Source organism: Marmota flaviventris, chromosome 3, assembly GCF_047511675.1.
Source record: "Marmota flaviventris isolate mMarFla1 chromosome 3, mMarFla1.hap1, whole genome shotgun sequence".
Taxonomy (NCBI): Eukaryota; Metazoa; Chordata; class Mammalia; order Rodentia; family Sciuridae; genus Marmota; species Marmota flaviventris.
The window spans coordinates 88,315,604-88,334,543 of NC_092500.1; the positions used below are offsets into that span (position 1 = coordinate 88,315,604).

The 18,940-nt window shown below is 32.2% G+C and overlaps 1 protein-coding gene across 4 annotated transcripts in view; it reads left to right on the forward strand.

The window, feature by feature from the left end:
- Nucleotides 1-18,662, forward strand: part of C2cd5 (C2 calcium dependent domain containing 5) — a 94,047-nt gene extending 75,385 nt beyond the window's left edge. For 2 of the 4 annotated variants that reach the window (XM_071610094.1, XM_027934212.2), the window contains 5 exons: nt 8,304-8,354; nt 9,218-9,319; nt 10,638-10,828; nt 13,551-13,697; nt 17,351-18,662. In XM_071610094.1, coding sequence (XP_071466195.1) covers nt 8,304-8,354; nt 9,218-9,319; nt 10,638-10,828; nt 13,551-13,697; nt 17,351-17,482 — 623 coding nt within the window. In that variant the 3' untranslated portion in view covers nt 17,483-18,662. The remainder of the gene's footprint in view (nt 1-8,303; nt 8,355-9,217; nt 9,320-10,637; nt 10,829-13,550; nt 13,698-17,350) is intronic. The other 2 variants (XM_071610093.1, XM_027934211.2) reach the window with 2 other exon arrangements.
- The last annotated feature ends 278 nt before the right edge of the window (nt 18,663-18,940 follow it).

Sequence of the window (18,940 nt, forward strand, 5' to 3'; positions counted from 1 at the left end):
TATGTATTTTTAAGATACTGCAGTTTTTTTAAGTGCAAAACAATTATCTGTAAATTTAATAGCAGTACATCTATTTTGATCTGTATAATCTTTGGAGAAAAATGGGAGATTTTTCCCATTTCTCTTCTGATTTCAGTGTAATTTTTAAAACTTTTCAAAACTATCATACCTAATTCTACACTATATAATCTTAATAAATGTAGTTTGCATTTTTTATAAATGCTTTTTCTGAGAAATGATGCATTTTTTTATTTAAAGTCAAATATATTCTATTTTTATATTCTGTAACGCAAGTGAAGTTGTTTTGTGATTCCTACTTGTTAATTATTTTATCTGATATCAAATTATGTGTAAAATAGTTTTATGTTCACTTTGCATATGTATCAATAGAATCTTTACAAACCAATTCAAGGTTTATCTGTAGATAAATGGATTGTGACTTACATTTTGAAGATGAAAATATAAACTATTATTAGATTCTGAGCTTTCTAACCTAGTAACTTCGGTCATATTTTCTTTTTGTCCTCACCTAAAATTCTAATTTAGAACTCCATGAGAATTTTAGCATATCTCAATTTCCTTGAAAGAATAGAAAGGAAAAATCATATTTAAAGAATATGCTAAGTTCATATTTCTGAATTAAAAATAATTTCCCAAACAAAACATTATTGTCAAGATTCTTCCTTGAATCATTAGATAGCAAGTTTTATTTGTTTTAAAACACATATATTATAGGGAAACTTGTATTTTACATAGGGTTAATTCCAAATGACTTTTAGGTGCCATTTCATTAATCCTTACCCTACAATGTGGCAAAAACCCTCCAAGGCCTAATCAACACAAAAAGATTTGATTGCTCATCTCTAGAAACAGATATTTGTGGAGTCAGGCTATATTAGCTCAATGTTACCATATTATTAATACCTACAGAAGATTAAATTGTAAGTTTGCCTTATTTGTATTGATAGCTTTCAAAATGCTATCCAAGGTAGTTGTAACTAATGCTTATTTAGTCATTAGTGTAAGATGATACTTTGTGAACTAAAGAACAAGGTAAAACATTTGCAAATCATTTTAGTGAGCTTGGAGAGGGATCACGAATGAGGTAAAAAAGCAACAGATGTGGCCCTCTTTGCCAAACTGTGACAAGATGTAAGAATTTGGGCTAATTACTTAACCTCTCTAAGCCTCAGTTTCTCTTGTGTAAAATGTGAGAGGGTTAAGATTCTCTCCAGCCTTTAAAATTCTGCAATTACTTGGGTTTGTGTTTTATAGTTCTTCTACTATAAACATGTTAAAAACTTAAAGAAAAGTCAAAAGCTGAATTAGTGCCCAAAGTCATACTGATCTTCTATACTTGTTATTTTAAATGTTTTCAAGAAACTTCTAATCAGTTAATCCAATAAGTTTTAAAGTCTGCTCCTCCAAACCATAGGGGTTTTCCAGAGATGCCTCAGGCTGCAAAGAAGGGTGAGGATTGAGAGGATAGATCTCTGGATGGACCTGCCTCTGAACCAGAGCAGCTTTGATTCAGTGAATTTTACACATTAGTTTTCTGTATTTTATTTGAAGAAAGGGTTTCAAAGATTTGAAAACCACTGAATCAGATCATGCTACCTTTATCATCATCAAAATTATCAGGATCATCATCATCGTAATTATCAGTTTCATAATATCTAATACTAATATACATGTAAAGCTTTTTACTCTTTTTACTCTATAAAACCTATGTACCTTTTGTTGAATATTACATTTTAAAATTATTAGTAAACACCTAAAAATGCATCTGTATCTCTTCATAGTTTTATAGTTTCTAAATTGTGATTTGTGATGCATGCTTATTTATTGTCTTTGCTTCCTTGAGTTTTTTCAGGAGGACATGAGTTAAATTTGTTCTTTAAAGGTTATTTGAAAGTAATTTGGAAGAATTAAGGGTAAGATGGGTTTTGAAAAGGTCTGAAAAATGTGGTAATAGAGCCTCATAATATGAATGGAGTAATTATGCGCTTTGACATGGTAGAAAGTGTTGAAAATTTAAGCTTAGCAATTTAGAGGAATTAAGCAGGAAAGAGAAAGTTAAGAGTGTTTAGGAGTGAACAATAAAAAATGTGTCTGCTTTCTTATATGTAGCCAGAAAGCTTAAAAGTCAACTACTCATACAGATAAATTTACTAAGTTGGTTAGTTAAGCTGATAAGTTTTTTTTTTTTTTTTAATTCTAATAACAATGGATTCTAGTTTACATCTCATGTCTTAACTCAAGTAGGGGATTGAAAAAAATTCTTATTTTCTGGTGTGTTGACAGAGTAGTTTCAAGAGCCAAGCTTAGTATGTTTTTTAGCACTTCTGTCTTTTCACTTGTAGATAAACCTTCCATTATCTTTTTATATTATTGAAAACGAGTAAATGTTTTGTGAAGAAATGATGCTGTAGTTACATGTATCTTGGTTCATTGTGTTGAGTAAGCCTGGGCCTGAATTGTCCATCCATGTTCAATTTTTTCCCTCCATCATTTATTATATTTGGTTTTATTTCTCAAGGTACAAAAATAATTTTATGTATGTCTCAAATTTATGTTGATTTGGTGTTACCTTCCTAGTTATCTCTTTTTTTAATATTAAATGGTGCTGAGCTTCAATAATTTTCAAAAAGATATTATTCCATAAAGTCATCAAAATTCCTTACTGAATATGAATACTATGAGGAACATACATGATGTGGTATCAACATAAATTATTTATGTTCATATGAGGTTATATTATGAGAAAAAAATGACTATATCAAGATTTTTATAGTACTTTCCCCTCATCATTATTATTCATACCTTAATTTTTCTCTAAGTCATTTTCAAGATTCTTTAAAAATTATATATATAAAAAGATGAGAGAGTAAATGTAATAAGAATGGGGAGTCTGAGTAAATGCAGTCTGAGAGATACATAAAATACTAGTAGATTTTTCTCAGACTGCAGTCTGGCTAAAGAATTTTATGCATGTAGTCTTAATTTTTTTTTTAAGTTGTAGATGGGCATAATACCTTTGTTTTATTTTTATTTATTTTTATGTAGTGCTGAGGATTGAACCCCAGGGCTTTACACATGCCATACATGCATTCTACCACTGAGCTACAACTTCATCCCCTGCATATAGTTTTTAGAAAAGGTTAGCATATCACTTCAAAAGTCTAAAGACTTAAATTATACTATCATTTTACAGAGCTTATAAACTTAGATTAGACAAGTATGTATAAATCATGTACCATATATTTCAAGTACTTTATAAATATAATGTCTCATAAATTTTTATTAAACACTGATAGTTTAAATATTTTAAAAGGTTTAATTAGTATTATATGTACAAATATATGAGTGAAACCAAATAGAAGAGGATTTTTTTTAATACTCATCTTGTTTTTTGCTTTCATTTTGCTTTATGCTGGATGATTTCTTTGTGTACAGTGATGTAACTATAGCCTGACGAGTGTAGCAAGTACTGATTAGTGTCTGGCTTTTGATGTAAAAAACAACAACAACAAAAAAAACCCAAATTGATTTGTACCTGCAATGCATTGCTTTCCATAATTAGGTCTACACACTAGTAGTTTTTTTAATCCTTATTTTTATTATAGACAAGTTTGTTTTTGTTAAACCAGATTTGATTTTAAAAAGATGGTTTCATTTTAATGATCTGCCTAAGATTATTTTAAACTAGCAATTAGAAATATAAATTTCTAAAAACTATAAGAACTTTCATTTTTCCTACTAATTAATAGTTAACAAATATAATTCCTTTATACTAACTAAAAAATGTCTTTATATACTGATAACCTATTGCTTGTCTGCTGTTTCTGTTTTTGTTTTTAAAGTACTGTGTATTTTGTCATTATGACCAAATGGTAACAACAGTAAAAATAACAACTGATGTTCTCCATGTTATATTGGATGTCCAAAACAATCAGTGGCAGGCTTTGAAAGGAGAGAGATGATGAAGAGAATAAGGAAAATAGAAACCAAAATGAGGAAAATGTATGCAAATACTTAGCCAAGAAATAGGTTGGGAAGGAAGTTGATGAAGAAATAGAATACAGAGTCTTTACCTCTCTAGCTTCTTAAGGTACCTTGAGGACAGTGAAATTCAGAGGCAAAGGGATTAAAAAGCAAAGAAAAAAGTGAATTGGGCAACTGCCAGAAAACCCAAATAACTTGGAAGAGAAGCCATAAAGGGTAGTAGTAAGATGAAAAGTGGATGTATAGAGATGGAAACAGGAGCACATAAGAAGGGGATTGAAAAAGACAAGTGGCTTAGGATGTTGTACACCTTTAAATCGAAAACATAAATTACCCAAATAGAGAAGTTAATTTTTTTTGGTCATCTAATGTATGTATGTATTGCCTATGTATATTGCTGTTGAATTTTTCTCTTTTGAACTACCCAAATTGAAGCTATTTCCATCTTTCTTTATACCTTAATAATTTATAACTACAGAATGGCAATTTCATTATCAATTCATCAATATTTAAGTACCCTTATGGGTAAATTTATACTGAATGTTCAGATACACCATTTGCTTTAACTTAGTCATTAAACCAGATTTTATAGTTATGAGGCATAGCCAGTCAGTGTCTTATGGATTGATGGGACTGCCTAAAGGAACATAAAACCCAATTTTGATCATAATAGCTTACTTAAAACTGAGAATGTTAAAATGGGAAAATAAAGTATAAAATTTAAAGACTCCAGATTATGTGTATTTTAATCTGCCAGAGATTCTTGTTTGTAGAATTTTTCTCAGTTTTAGGAATTTTTATAGATGTATATGTAAGATTGTCTCATATACTTTTTAAAATTATTCAGAGCAAAGATGATCTTTATATTTAATGATATAAAATGAATCGTCAAAAGATTGGGTGATCTGTGTAGAAACTTTATTACAGCTGCCTTGGTCCACTTTATGTTGCTGTAACAGAATACCCAAGACTGAGTATTTTATTTAAAAAAAGACATTTATTGACTTGTTCTGGAGGCTGAGAAGTTCAATATCAAGGTATTGGCATCTGGCAAGGACCTTCTTGCTGCATCATCACAGGAAGGAAGAGCAGAAAGAAACAAGGAGGGGCTGAACCACCCTTTTTTAATGGTACCAATCCTTTCCACAAGAATGGAGCCCTCATGGCCTCATTCTCTCTTAAAAGTTTCTAGCTCTTAATTCTGGTTTTTTTTTTGGTACTATGGTTCGAACTCAAGGGCACTCAACCCCTAAGGCACATCGCCAGCCCTATTTTGTATTTTATTTAGAGACAGGGTCTCACTGAGTTGCTTAGCACATTCACTGTTCCTGAGGCTGGCTTTGAACTCTTGATCCTCCTGTCTCAGTGTCCCAAGCCACTGGTATTACAGGTGTGCGCCACTGCACCCAGCTTAATACTATTTTGATGGCAATTAAATTTTAACCACAGTTTTGGAATAGATAAACATTCAGACCATATTAACAGCTAGCCAATAGTTTTGAATTGGTTATAAGAAATTATTTAGAAGAATGAAGAAGTCTCAAACCTTAGAAACATTGGAGAGTATAAAATTGAAGGAGGAATAATCCTTGCCACATTTTTTTCTTTTGTCATCAATATGCTCATTACCACTAAAATGCTTTTAATCTGGGTTAATTTATCTCCGCACACCACTAGAAGTAGGGCTTCCCAGAGTGTGCTAAGAATAATTAAATTGTTGTCCTACTTACTAAGTTTCTAGGGTTATTTGAGAATGATGGGGTTTAATCTTTGTCTTTTATGAAATGGGAATAGAAATTTTGAGAGAATGGACTGCTGTATGGTTGGATTGAGGCTCTCTTTGCAGCTGGAATGGGGATCCAACATACAAAGTGCTCTTCCACATAGATATACAAATGGCACTCAACTGAGCATTAACTAATGCTCAACAAAGCCTGAATGACTTTAAATGAGATTTCTACCCTTGAATATGAAGTCTGCTGTCTTTTATTTAAAATTGATAGTGATTGCATGTTCTTCAGTTTATTTCTTTTTAACCAGAGTTACTAGTTTCTCGGTAAGTGAGATTTCTTATAACTGTGGTGCCTTTTCTTTTGAAAGGCCTATTAACTGGGAATCCTGATTTTAATGAGAAGGAACAATCATTGGGTATTTAAAGTATTCAAACTAGCCTGAGGTGCCAATCAGAGTCTATTTCCTGCCAGGATCTGCTCACCTGGAGTCTTTTCTGTTAGGAGAAAAATTAAGACCGTAGGCAGTATGTTAAAATGTAACACAGCTCTTTTTAAGTGAGATTAAAGAAATTCTCATCCTTTCTCCGAAGAATGTTTCTAGTTTTAAAGCATCATTTTTTTCAGTTTTAATTCAAATGCATTTATATTTGAAGTCAGGTAATAAATACCTGCCCCTCCTCAGAGTCCCCTCTCTTCCCTACTCTTATAAATTTAGTTTTGGAAAAGTATGAATTATACATACTAAAAAGTTCAAGTAACATCAAAATCATGTAATCCAAAATAAAACTCCCTTCTCCCTTTATTTCTCTTCCCAAGAGGCAACTACTTGTAACAGTTTCATCAGTCTTCACAAAGATTCTCTTTTTATTCTTTATTGGAACACACATATTTTACATATTATTGGGTACCTTGATTTTTCCACTTGTGACTTAGAGGTGGGAATAAATAACTACATATTTAAGTAAGTTCTGTCTATGTATTTGTCATTAAATTGTATACAATTGCTTCTGCAGATTTCTATATTACCCAGATAGTATTGAGTTATAACAGAGAATTTAATTTTAGTAATTTTTCAAAAATTATTTTAGTCATTCCTCTGCCTATGCATTAATTTTTTTTTCATTGAATTACTATGAATTATTGTACTCTCTGTAATTCTATACTGACCAAGTCTGTACTGCCCAAGGTAGTAACCCTGAAGAACCTTTGAATTCTCCTAGAATATATAAGCCTGGGGTAGGTTCATTGCTGTCCCAGTTTCTGCATTGAGTCCATTCTTGTCCTGAACTCTCTGTAGATATGTGATAAGTCTTCCTGCTGGCCTTCCTATGGGCTCCATCTTCTCCCAGACTGCAGAGCTCCTCAAGATCCTGTATCAGGACTGTCCCCAACTAGACTTCTAGGCACAACAGTCAGGGAATGTGCACAGCATGGTACCTTCACAGACCTTTTGTGGACCTTACCTAGTGTTCTCTTTTATTTGTTATCTATCTATCCAGAGGATTGTCTACCACTGTATACTCTCTAGTATTCGCTACTGGTCACTTGCTTATAAAATGGTGGTGGGGTTGAAAGGGAGCTTCTTCCAATTTGGAGAAATGCTATGTACAAATGACATTTTAAAATAAACTTTTATAAATTTAAGAATATTACCAAAGATCAACACATTAAGTAGAAATTAAAAAATATATTTAATTTATATTTTTTTAAAAAACTGACTGGCCCAAATTATTCTCAGTATATTTCATGTGTCATTTCTAAATTGGCAACACTATTCTTTCATTTGTTCCATACTTTGAAACAAAAATTCAAATATGCTAGTGTGGATAGAACATGGGCCTTAAAATTGGATTATGACTTTCTTATAGTACTACTTACATTTGCATGATACCTTAATTATCTTTACTAAACATAAAATATCAGGGAAAACCTTGGATGCTAACTTCCTGAGGTGCTGGAAAGGGAGTGATTCTAGTTTGGAATTGTTAGTTATTTCTCTGAAGATGAGTCAGTTTTCGTTCCACAAAGTCTTGCTACCACTAGAGGGAGCTGTTGATAGTTCCAACAAATAAAAGAGGTTCATGGTAAGGAAGGGTAGGGGTAGGAGGCAGCATGTGTTGATCTGTGAGTCATAGCGCATTACTTTGTTTGTAATTTTTAATCTTACTGGCTCTTACTCCCTACAAACATGTCTCTTCCACGTTTCACGTCAGATATTCCTCCCAACACAGTGACCCTTTGTCTGTTTTTCTTACATTCTGCTGTCATTCTACTAACATTTGTTACTGTTTATATTTTCTTATGACTATGAAGTTTCTGAAACTCATTTTGTGTTATAGTAACAAGCAGTCTTCCTTACCATGTTATTTATTAACTGAGCTAGCTTTCATGTCAATAGAAACTACATTTTAAACCTAAATATTTCTATTTGGTTTGCTTTTATAATGAAGCCATAAAGATTTATTCCTATTCTTCTGGCTTATAGAAGATATTAACAAACAACAAAGAAGAGATGCTGGCTTGTACTTAGCATTCAAGCTAATGTTGTTCATATTGTCTTATTAGAACACCTGGAGAGTGCAAGTTCTAACTCAGGTATACCAGCCGCACAGAGAGGTGAGTTTGTTTAATTAAGCAAATAGTCACCAAAGGTGTGGAATTCTAGTTAGGTGGTGCATAAAATTTCAGACACTGAAGAAATGCACTGGACAATGGAATAGACACCACAATGTGACTTTATTGTAGTTAGCATTTGTATTTTTTATTCATTAAATATTTATTTTTTTAGCATTTTAATGGTTTCTCAATTTCTAAAAATAAAATTTTAGCTCTGACTTTTTTTTAAATTAGCAGTAGTGAATTATTTTTTTAAAGGGGGAAGTTATTAGACTCATACCCATTTCCCACCCCCTTTGTCAGAGGCTTTGTTACCAAAAATCAGGCATAGAAACAGAATATTGACAAAAATGATCCTTTAACTTTTATTACTGATAGTAGAAAGAAGATATTTTCATTCAAGATAAGTCAACTAGTAAGGATTTTTTTTTCCAAGTGTTTTCAACATTTTGATTCTTTTTATTTTTTATTTTAGGATAAAAATAGAGAAGGGGATTAGTTATAATGTTGAAATTGTAAATTAAATTCTAATAGGAATAGCTAAAATAGTTAAATAGAATGGAAAATAAAGTTATTTATGTGTGGTCCTCTCATTGCTGTTAGACCCCACTAACATTCTCCCCAAGAGACCATACAGCTGTGACATCACCAAAAATGCTCAGCCAGATGATCAAGAACTTGGTTTTGGACAAATCAGTGTCGAAAGCTTGACTCTTTACCACCTCTCTTATCTGACTTTAAAAGACCATTCTTTTTTTAAGTTGCAGTTAAATTACATCATCAGAAGGAGTGTTATGACGAGTAAGAGACGTCATCCATATTTTTTCTTTGTTTTTTCTTTTGTTTTCTGTCTGTGTTTTCAGCAACGTCAGTTGATTACAGTTCCTTTGCAGACAGATGCAGCAGCTGGATAGAGCTCATTAAACTGAAAGCTCAGACCATAAGGCGCGGATCAATTAAGACAAGTAGGCGGATGTTTCTACCACATTATGATGATCTGAGAAGCATATCCCTGATTTCGCAGTGATGAAGGCTAGACCTTACTACCTAGTATTAACATTGCCAATCAGTCGTGTGTTGGAGTGTGAAAGCTGCAGATTCTAATGGTCATGTAGGAAGAGTAAATGAAGGGCCTTTAGATTTGTTAATTTTAACAAAACAGAATTTTTTTAAAATATTACTTTTTGTGAAGGCATAACTAAAAATATATAAATAGATATGATCTCCTTCTAGATGGAAGGTAATCACCAGCTCTCTCATCAAAGAGGTAATTCTTCTAGGACCCAGCGTATTTTGTATATTGCATCTGTCAGCTTACTAAGCGATATCCAGAGGGCTAAAAGAATAAGTATTTCTGGAGAGAAAGTAATTAACTCTCATCTTACTGCTAGACTCAGTATGTTTATGTTCTTTATCTATACCCCATGTGTTTTGGTAGATTTTAAAGTAACTATATTTGAGAAAAAAAAAAAAACTACATTAAAAGGGAAGGAACTACCTTTTAGAGTAATTAACAGAGGCTATGTAACCAGCCAGGTCTGGTTTTGAATTCTGGAAGTGCCAATTTAATAGCTGTGTGACCTTGGGCAAGCTATTCAATTTCTCTTAGCTTCAGCTTCCTCATGTGTAAAATGGGGATGATAATAACCTATGTTGCTGGGTTGTAAGCAATACACATACACATAATATGTCTGGCTGATAGCAGTTATTTGGCAAGTGGTAATTATTTTGTGTTACTTTATAAACAATAACCTTTTGATGGCCAAGGTCATTTGCTAAGTTTTTTAAATTATGAGTTTGTTTAATCAAAAGGTTTGGAAAGGAAATATATACCACTAGTTAACATAAGGTTTATCTACAAGTTGACAATGATGAAGTCGTCTGAAAAAGATGGAAATAACTGTACTGGGAAATATAACAACTTTCACACTCTTTGTAATAATTGGTTTCTACAGCAGATAATTTAATGCTCTGCCGCTTTTTCTTTTTCTTCACTTCATAACTGATCATTGTGTGTGTAGCTACTCCGCATCAACATTTTCTTTTGCAGGAATGCCATTTTTCTTCCAAAAGAATTCATTCCAGCATTTCCTCATGTGTTTTTCTTTCTCTCTCTTTTAATTGCATGCAGTGCATGATGATTTCTTTTCTTTCATGACATGGCTTAGCCTCACAGACAGCTGAATGTTGTCACCACTTACTTGGAAACCTTAGGGAATAAGTGACCGATATGCATGACCAGTATCTGTTCTTAATGTTACCTCTTCTTTTCTTCAATTTTAGCTGTGACAGTTGAAAAAGCAAGTCCAATGGGTGAAGGAAATTTCCGGAACCGTTCTGCTCCACCTTGTACAAATTCCACAGTTGGAGTTGTTAAGATGACACCTCTTTCTTTCATTCCTGGAGCAAAAATAACTAAATATCTTGGGATAATTAACATGTTTTTTATTCGGGAAACTACTTCTCTTCGTGAGGTAATTTTACTGAGGTTATTTTGTTGGCGTTTGGATTTTCTTTGATTGACTAGTAACAAAACCAAGTTTCAAATTATAATTTTTCCCTAAAATAATAAATATACATAAGTACAAATACATATTTTACTTATTTATTTCTATTTTAATAACTTAAATATATTGATTCTGGATTAAACTAATGCATTTCATACAGTAGCTAGTATTATTACCAGGAGTTTGTGTTAGGTTTAAACACATTTGTTGTTAGAAATTCTAGATTTTTATCAAGAGCTTTATTAAATCAAACAAATTTATCTATGTTTTATTAGATTCTTATAATAGCCCTGAAAGAACAGCTTAGTTTTTTCAGTAGTTATTTGCCTGAGATACATTTAAAGAGCAATTTTTAAGGGATCACCTTTAGAAATAGTGGAGGACCATATTATAGACATGTTTATGTAGATATTTTATGTAATTTAGCTTAATTGTTTCATCCCTCTGAAAAGAGAATGGAGCTGTTCATTTTCACTCAGTAAAAAGAAAATTATATTGAATCTTATGTTATAAGCAAATTAATACTGTGATATAGGGATAATTTTTAATTACTGAGGCTTGAAAGCAGGTAATTGCTTTATATTTTACTTTAGTAGCAGTTTGTACTTAATAAAGTATGCTTGTTATGGAAATGACTTAGTTGTGCTTCCCACCCCCCACCCCCCACCCCCGCCTTAGTTTTACTAGAAAAACTTCTTAGAAATCAAGCTTGCAGGGGCCAGGGTTGTAGCTCAGTGGCAGAGTGCTTGCCTACCATGTGTAAGGCACTGGGTTCAATCCCTGGCACCATATGAAAAAAAAATAAAAGGTATTGTGCCCACCTACAATTAAAAAAGAAAAATATTAAAAGAAATCAAGCTTGCATACTGTTTTCAATATCATGCTCACTGTCCTGCATCTAGCACAGTGTTTGGCATGGAGTAACATGATGCATTTTATGTAAATGAATGATGATTTCTGACAGATTGTTTCATTAATTAGATGGAGATTTTGAGGTAAATTATTATTTTTTTCAAAATCTTTATATATATTATATAATATATATATATTATATATATATATATATATATATATATATATAATATATATATATTATTTTTTTTGTAGTTGTAGATGGACAGAATGCCTTTATTTTAATTATTTTTATGTGGTGCTGAGGATTGAACCCAGTGCTTTACACATGCTAGGCAAGTGCTTTGCCACTGAGGTACAGCCCAGCCCCAGATAAATTATTTTTTTAAATATTAAAAAAAATGTTTTTTTCTTTGCTGGGGATTGAATGCAGGGGTACTTTGGCACTGAGCGTTATATAACACTAGACTTTTAATTTGTTATATTATGATAGCAGAATGGATTTCAATTCATATTATACATATAGAGCACAATTTTTTTATATCTCTCGTTGTACACAAAGTAGAGTCACACCATTCGTGTCTTCATACATGTACTTAGGGTAATGATGTCCATCTCATTCCACTGTCTTTCGTCCCCCATGCCTCCTCCCTTTGCCCTCTTTAGAGTTCATCTAACCTCCCATGCCCTCCCCACCCACCCAAACACATTATGAATCACATCCTTAAATCAGAGAAAACATTTGGCATTTGGATTTTTTGGCTTGGCTAACTTAACATTATATTCTCCAACTCCATCCATGACTTTTTTATATTTTATTTTGAGACAGGGTCTCGCTAAGTTGTCCAGGCTGGCCTTGAACTTGTAATCCTCCTGCCTCAGCATCCTGAGTCACTGGGATTACGTACAATTATGTACCATGACCCCTGGTAAATCTGTAAGACTTTATTTTCTACATCTTCTCTACTGCATAAGCTCCTGTACCCAAAAATGTTGCTTCATAGTAGATTTCTCTTTAATGGAGACTTTACAGCACAGTATTACAGTTCTATTCACAGCCTGATAAATTATTTACTTATATCAATGAAACTTTTTAAAATTAAAGTTCTATAGGTACTCTACCTTCAAAATTTCTTAATAGACAGAAGGAAACCAATAAGACCAACAGAAAAATGTACTGATCTGTGATTAAGTTGGAGGCAATCTGAAACAACTCACTTAATTCCTTAATTGCAAAAAGCAAGACCTTTATAGGACTATGTAGAATGCCCTGGCTTTTTAGAAAGATGTGATTTATTAAAATGATTTTCTAACAGTGTACTCAGCTTTTCCCTTACTTCCAATTTAAAATTGGAAATTTCCTCCTAGATTTAAGTAATCTCCAGGAGAATTTCTAGAAAACAGGTGGACAAAACAGTGTAAACTTTGATTGACCTTTAATTTCTGTTTTGTTTGTTTTTTGAACATGGAAAAAATTCCCTGAACTAATGGATTTTACTCCCTAACAAATATTTATGGAATACTTATTTTGTGTACCTGTTAGGTATAAGTATATAATGTTCAAAACAGATTCAGTCAGTACTACTTATGTGATTATAGTTTATCATGGGCAGATTACAAATTCTCTGAGCTTCAGTTAAGTTTAAAGTAAGGATAGTGAATCCTCATCCAGCCATGTTTGTAATTAAGTTTTGTTTGTTCATCCATACAGTAAATCCTATGAATTTTTGCCTGTTATTAGGATAACTTGGGATGATTTAATACATAATCTTTGACATTTTATGTACATTCCTAGATACATATAAATAATATGATTATTTTGCACATTGTTGTTTAGGAAGGAGGAGTCAGTGGTTTCCTCCATGCCTTTATTGCTGAAGTGTTTGCAATGGTGAGGGCTCACGTTGCTGCATTAGGAGGAAATGCTGTCGTCTCCTATATAATGAAGCAGTGTGTCTTCATGGAGAATCCAAATAAAAACCAGGTGAGATACAATTAGAAATCTCTGATTTAGGGGAAACCTGAGAATTTCCCTTATGGCCAGCCAACGACCTCATCACCCTCCCAGAATAAAAATGCTCTTCAGATTTCTTTGATTCTAGATGCTAAAAACATAGTTTAGTGAAGTTATTAATAAGTATGGTCATATATAGCTTAGGTGCTATTCTCACATCTCAGGAAACAAGTTATTCTTAACCATTTTTGGAACTTCTGCTCCTGAGCTACTATTTCTAACATCATCTTGGTGGATATTTGGAGTACAGTGATGTCTGACTGCAGAGAGCTAAAAGTACAGGTTAGTTTATCCTGTGTTGCTGAACAGTTTTAACTGCCATACAGTGCAGGGTATATCATAATAGTTTATTTCTGTTTATACTAGTTTATTTCTGTTAAATAATGTTCTGTTCATGGGGAATAAAAAGGGTCTTACTAGGTTAAATTTATAAAATAAGGTTCTTTTATCAGTTTTTTTTTTTTGCATTTTTTAAAAATATTTATTTTTTAAGTGTAGATGGACACAACACAATGCCTTTATTTTTATGTGGTGCTGAGGATCGAACCGGGTCCTGCCCATGATAGGCGAGTGCTCTACCACTGAGCCACAATCCCAGCCCCTCTTTTTATCAGTTTTGAGTTAAGATAACTCACTTAAAATTGTAAAGGATTTATTTTTTAAGTAAATGGCTATATGAGCTGTGATAAAGGCAGTACTTCTCAACGTGCTCCTCTTGGCATACATCAAAAATCATATTATTTGAATGACACGCAGTGGTAGATGGATGAAATTCCTTATGGCTATTGGTGATTGCTCCTCATTTCTGGCCCATCAGAGGGGACCATTGAAAGTGATTTCACCTTTATTTTCAGTTTCTTCACAATCAGTTTCTTCTCAAGGGTGCTTCATTTACTTAACTTTCTCAACAATTTATATCTTTTTCTTATTGGAGTATATCATATTTCATTAATAGATATTGAAGAAAAAGTAATGCTGTGAGACTGGAAGACAACGTTCTGATAAATTTCAGCGATAGCTAAGGAAAGTTAGAAGGGAGAGAAGGAAGGGGACCTATCAAACATCCTAGGAAATTTTTTGGTAGATAGCCAGTGTGCATTTAGGGCTCAATGAGATTTCTTAACTGAAGTTGTATATTCAGGACCAGTTTATTGATCAGATTTGGAGCCAAGTAGATTGTATAGAATAGGTAAAAAGGGTATATAGTGGAGCAGAAAAAGGTAGAAAGAGAGAGGTAGAAAAATCAGAAGACGCTAAGAACTACCTCAAGACAGATCATCTGTAAGGAGAAGAAACCAGAGAAGGGGCATCCTGATTAGGATTAATAATTTGTTGTAAACAATCTGATATAATCTGATCATGAAGAAAGCATCTATCAGATCTTAAAAATAAACCTTGTTCAACTGAACATTTCTTTACAATAATTTTATTTAGTGTAATAGGATTTCCCTAGTTCTATTGAAAAGATCCTTTCTTGCTTAATTATTTTGTATTTGAGATTGAGATTTGTAGTTTTAGGTTTTTCCTGGTATTAGATTTATTCGATTTGTCACAATTATCACTTTGACAAGTACTTCAAAATCAACTTGTCCAAAACAAAATCTTTCTCTGTGCCTTAGTTTCCTCATCTGTAACATTGGGATAAAAACTGGGGAAATATATGTAATATGCTAAAGTGCCTGGTGGATAGTAAATACCATAAAAGTTGTTACTATTATCTTTTAAATATTACAAAGTCTTTAATGAGAGTACATGATAAAATTTAAGGTTATTAGTATGTCATACAAGGTCTTCCAAAATTTGGACTCTTCCAACTTTTTTAGACTTATGTTTTTACCTTTTACCTCTTCCCAATGCCCTTAACCTATGTATTGATTTATGTAGTTTTCCACCAAATGAACTGTGCTTTTTTGCATTTCTAGCACTTTGTAACATTGGTATTATTAACTCCCTTCTGTAGGTGAGAAAACTGAGGCTTGCAGAATTTCATTGCTCAATACGAGGCTCTAAATAGAAAAGCTAGAGTATACTCCCACTTCTTTCATTCCAAATGCTTTGGGCCTTCCCACAGCCAGTCTTCCTGAATGATAACTGTTAATTACTGCTTGTCACTTAGGTGCTCAAATGTCGGGTGCTATACTTCATGTCATTTAGTTTTTATTCACTTTTAATTTATTGTGTTATCTTGCATACCCTTAAAAAGTATAGAGAATTGTCTAACATAAACACTTTTAACCTGACAGTCAGCTTCAGAAATAAATATTAAAAATATGGTGGGAGCCTCTATGGACCTATTTCTTTTTGCTACCTAGTGGACCATCCTTATTTTGTTGTCATTTCTAGGTAGGCTTTTATATTTTAAAAATTATATATGTATGTAACTATAGTCTCATTTTGTATTAAAATGTCTTAATGTATTTTTAAAATAGGTAATACATAATTCAAAATTCAGAAGGGGTATTAAAAGAATATAAACAGAAAATTTCTCCCTGTCTTATATCCACTCACTTTCTTCCCCTGTACAACCAAAGTTATTCATGTTTTTTTTTTTGTATATCACTTCTAGAGCTATAACACTTCATAGCATGTAACATGAGAGATTTTAGATACATTCAAGCAAAGATATGCCCTTTTTCCACAGCTTGTTCTTTCACTGAATTTTTCTAGGCAATTGTTCCATTTAAGGGCAAAAAGATTATCCTCACTGTTTATAATAGCCACATAATGCTTCATGGTATGGATCAACCAGAATTTCTTTAACTAGTTCCCCACTGATGAATTTTTAGGGTGTTTCTAATAAATGTTATGCTAATACATACAGCACTGTAACGAATATGAAACAGAAGTGATTAGCAGAGGTCTGAATGTATCTGTAGGAAAAATTCCTTAAAATGAAATTGGTAGGTCAAAACATAGGCCTTTGTTTGTAGTTTTCTTAGATATTGCAGAAGTTTCCCTCCTTTGAGAATATTTTCCACATTCTATTTATTTTCATTAATTCATCATGACATTTATGAGTTCTATCCTAAGTTCTTAGAACTTTTAGTTCATTTATATTCCATTATTTATTTAGGCTGTTTTCTATTTTTTTTTTTATTACAAACACACTGCAGTGAAAATCATAGTAATTTTTTAGTAACATGTTCAAGATTTTTTCTAGTGCATGAAAAAAAATGTATATACAGTATGTGTATCTTATATACTCACACATAAATGAGAGTAAGACTGGCAGATCACAAAGTGTCTACTTTTTTTTGCTTCATATCATCAAACTCCTTTCCAAAGTGGTTTCACAACCCCCACCCACCAGAAATGTTAAATGTGTTTATATTGCCCCATGTCTTTGCCAACACGTGGTAATAATGAAACGCTACTTTTTTTAACGAACATATGTATCTAAGTATTTTTTCATATGTTTCTAGGCTTTTTGAATTTCTTTTCCTGTGAATTGTTCTCTCATTCTTTTCTTATTTGTTTATTGAGTTAGTTGTTTTTCCTAGTGATTTGTAAGTCTGCATTTTGTTTTGTTTTGTTTTGGCTGTACAACACTATCCCTGTATAACAGAAGCCTGTGAGAGTATTGTTGAGTGTAACTGAACTGGTCCTGTTTGTTGTTCTTATAGGCACAGTGTCTTATAAATGTAAGTGGTGATGCAGTGATTTTTGTTCGTGAATCAGACTTAGAAGTGGTATCAACTCAGCAACCTACTGCCAACTGCCAGCCATTATGTACTGGAGAAGATGTTACAACCTGAAGAAAATAGGAAAGAAAGAGCTCACCTCATTGAGATTTATCTATCTCCATTGTTTTGTCATTATCGTCTTAGACAAAAAGAAATGAAATTAATTTGAAATAGTTAAGAAAGAATTAATACATTATGCGTAGATTTTTGTCTGGAATCTGTTGGAGGCATGAGAATTTCTAATCTTGATGTTTTGTTTGCCTAGTCTATATAGACAGGCCCCATGAAATATTCTGCCTTCAATAAGTTAAAATACATTTCTAAGTGAACTGTAGCAAAAATGAAAGTTACTTGTAATTTATGTTGATTTTAATAAAATCATAATTTAAAAATGAAATGGGAGGATTATCAGGAAACTAGAATAGCTACCTTATATAATTTAGAAAAACAAAGCAAGAAAGTCACATATTATTAATGAATAAATAATAGATTTGAGAAATGTGGGGAAAATGGAGAAGAGTTTTCAGAAAACTACTGTGTGGATTTCTTAATGTGTTTTATTTTGATGAGGAATTTGGTAATAACTCTCAGTGGGTAAGTGCTTTCAGCCGTCTTTTAGAAAGAAGTTAAAATTCTGCAACTTGATTCTGAAATACCTCTAACTACTGTAAAAGAAAAAGTAATTTATTAAAACTGATATCTTTTCATTGAAAAGTTTTAATATCTCCAATGAGGGAGGAAAATTTATAATATAATTTCATAACTGGCCACATTTGAGTTAGTATTTAATTTGTCTGAAGAGGCTTGGCTTCAGGTGGGAAGAAAACATTTGTGAATTTTATTGAAGTAGTAAAAATATAATTGATCTAGTAGGAACATAAAAATTATTTTCCAGTAAAATAATATTGCACTCCTACCAAATATACAGAATTTTAGTAGTATCTTAGAAATTTTTGGTAGTGAGTTGGAGTGTATTTGGCATAGAATTTGGAAATGTAAATTGAAGTAAATATGCTGCAAAATGTTGAATGTATACATAGAAATACTTTTTTGTCAATGCCAAATGCCCACTGTAAATGAATCTTAGATATTATATTTCTCCTTTGCACAATAAAGATTTCTTTATAAACTCATGATTTTGTTCTCCAACAAGCTGCCCTACGGATTAGTTATTTCCTTGTTATTACAGGTGTCAATATTTTTCTGTATTTTGTTTATAATTTTATTTTTTAAATAAATTTATAAAGATAAACTGAAATGTTCCTAAATCTCTTTTTTACCTTTTGGATATAGTACTGTGAGTTTTCTGAATCACTTAACCATCTTATCATCTCCATTTATTCCTCTGTCAACAAACATCCATTGTGTGCTTATTATATGCAAAGCCCTGGTCTTTCACCAACTGAGTAGTTGGCATTCATTCAAGAACATAGTTTTAGGTGGTGAACAAAAATAAGTTCTTGCTTTCATAGAACTGCAAATTTGGCTGCAAAACCAAATAATTTGTAAAATGTGTTATATATTATATTA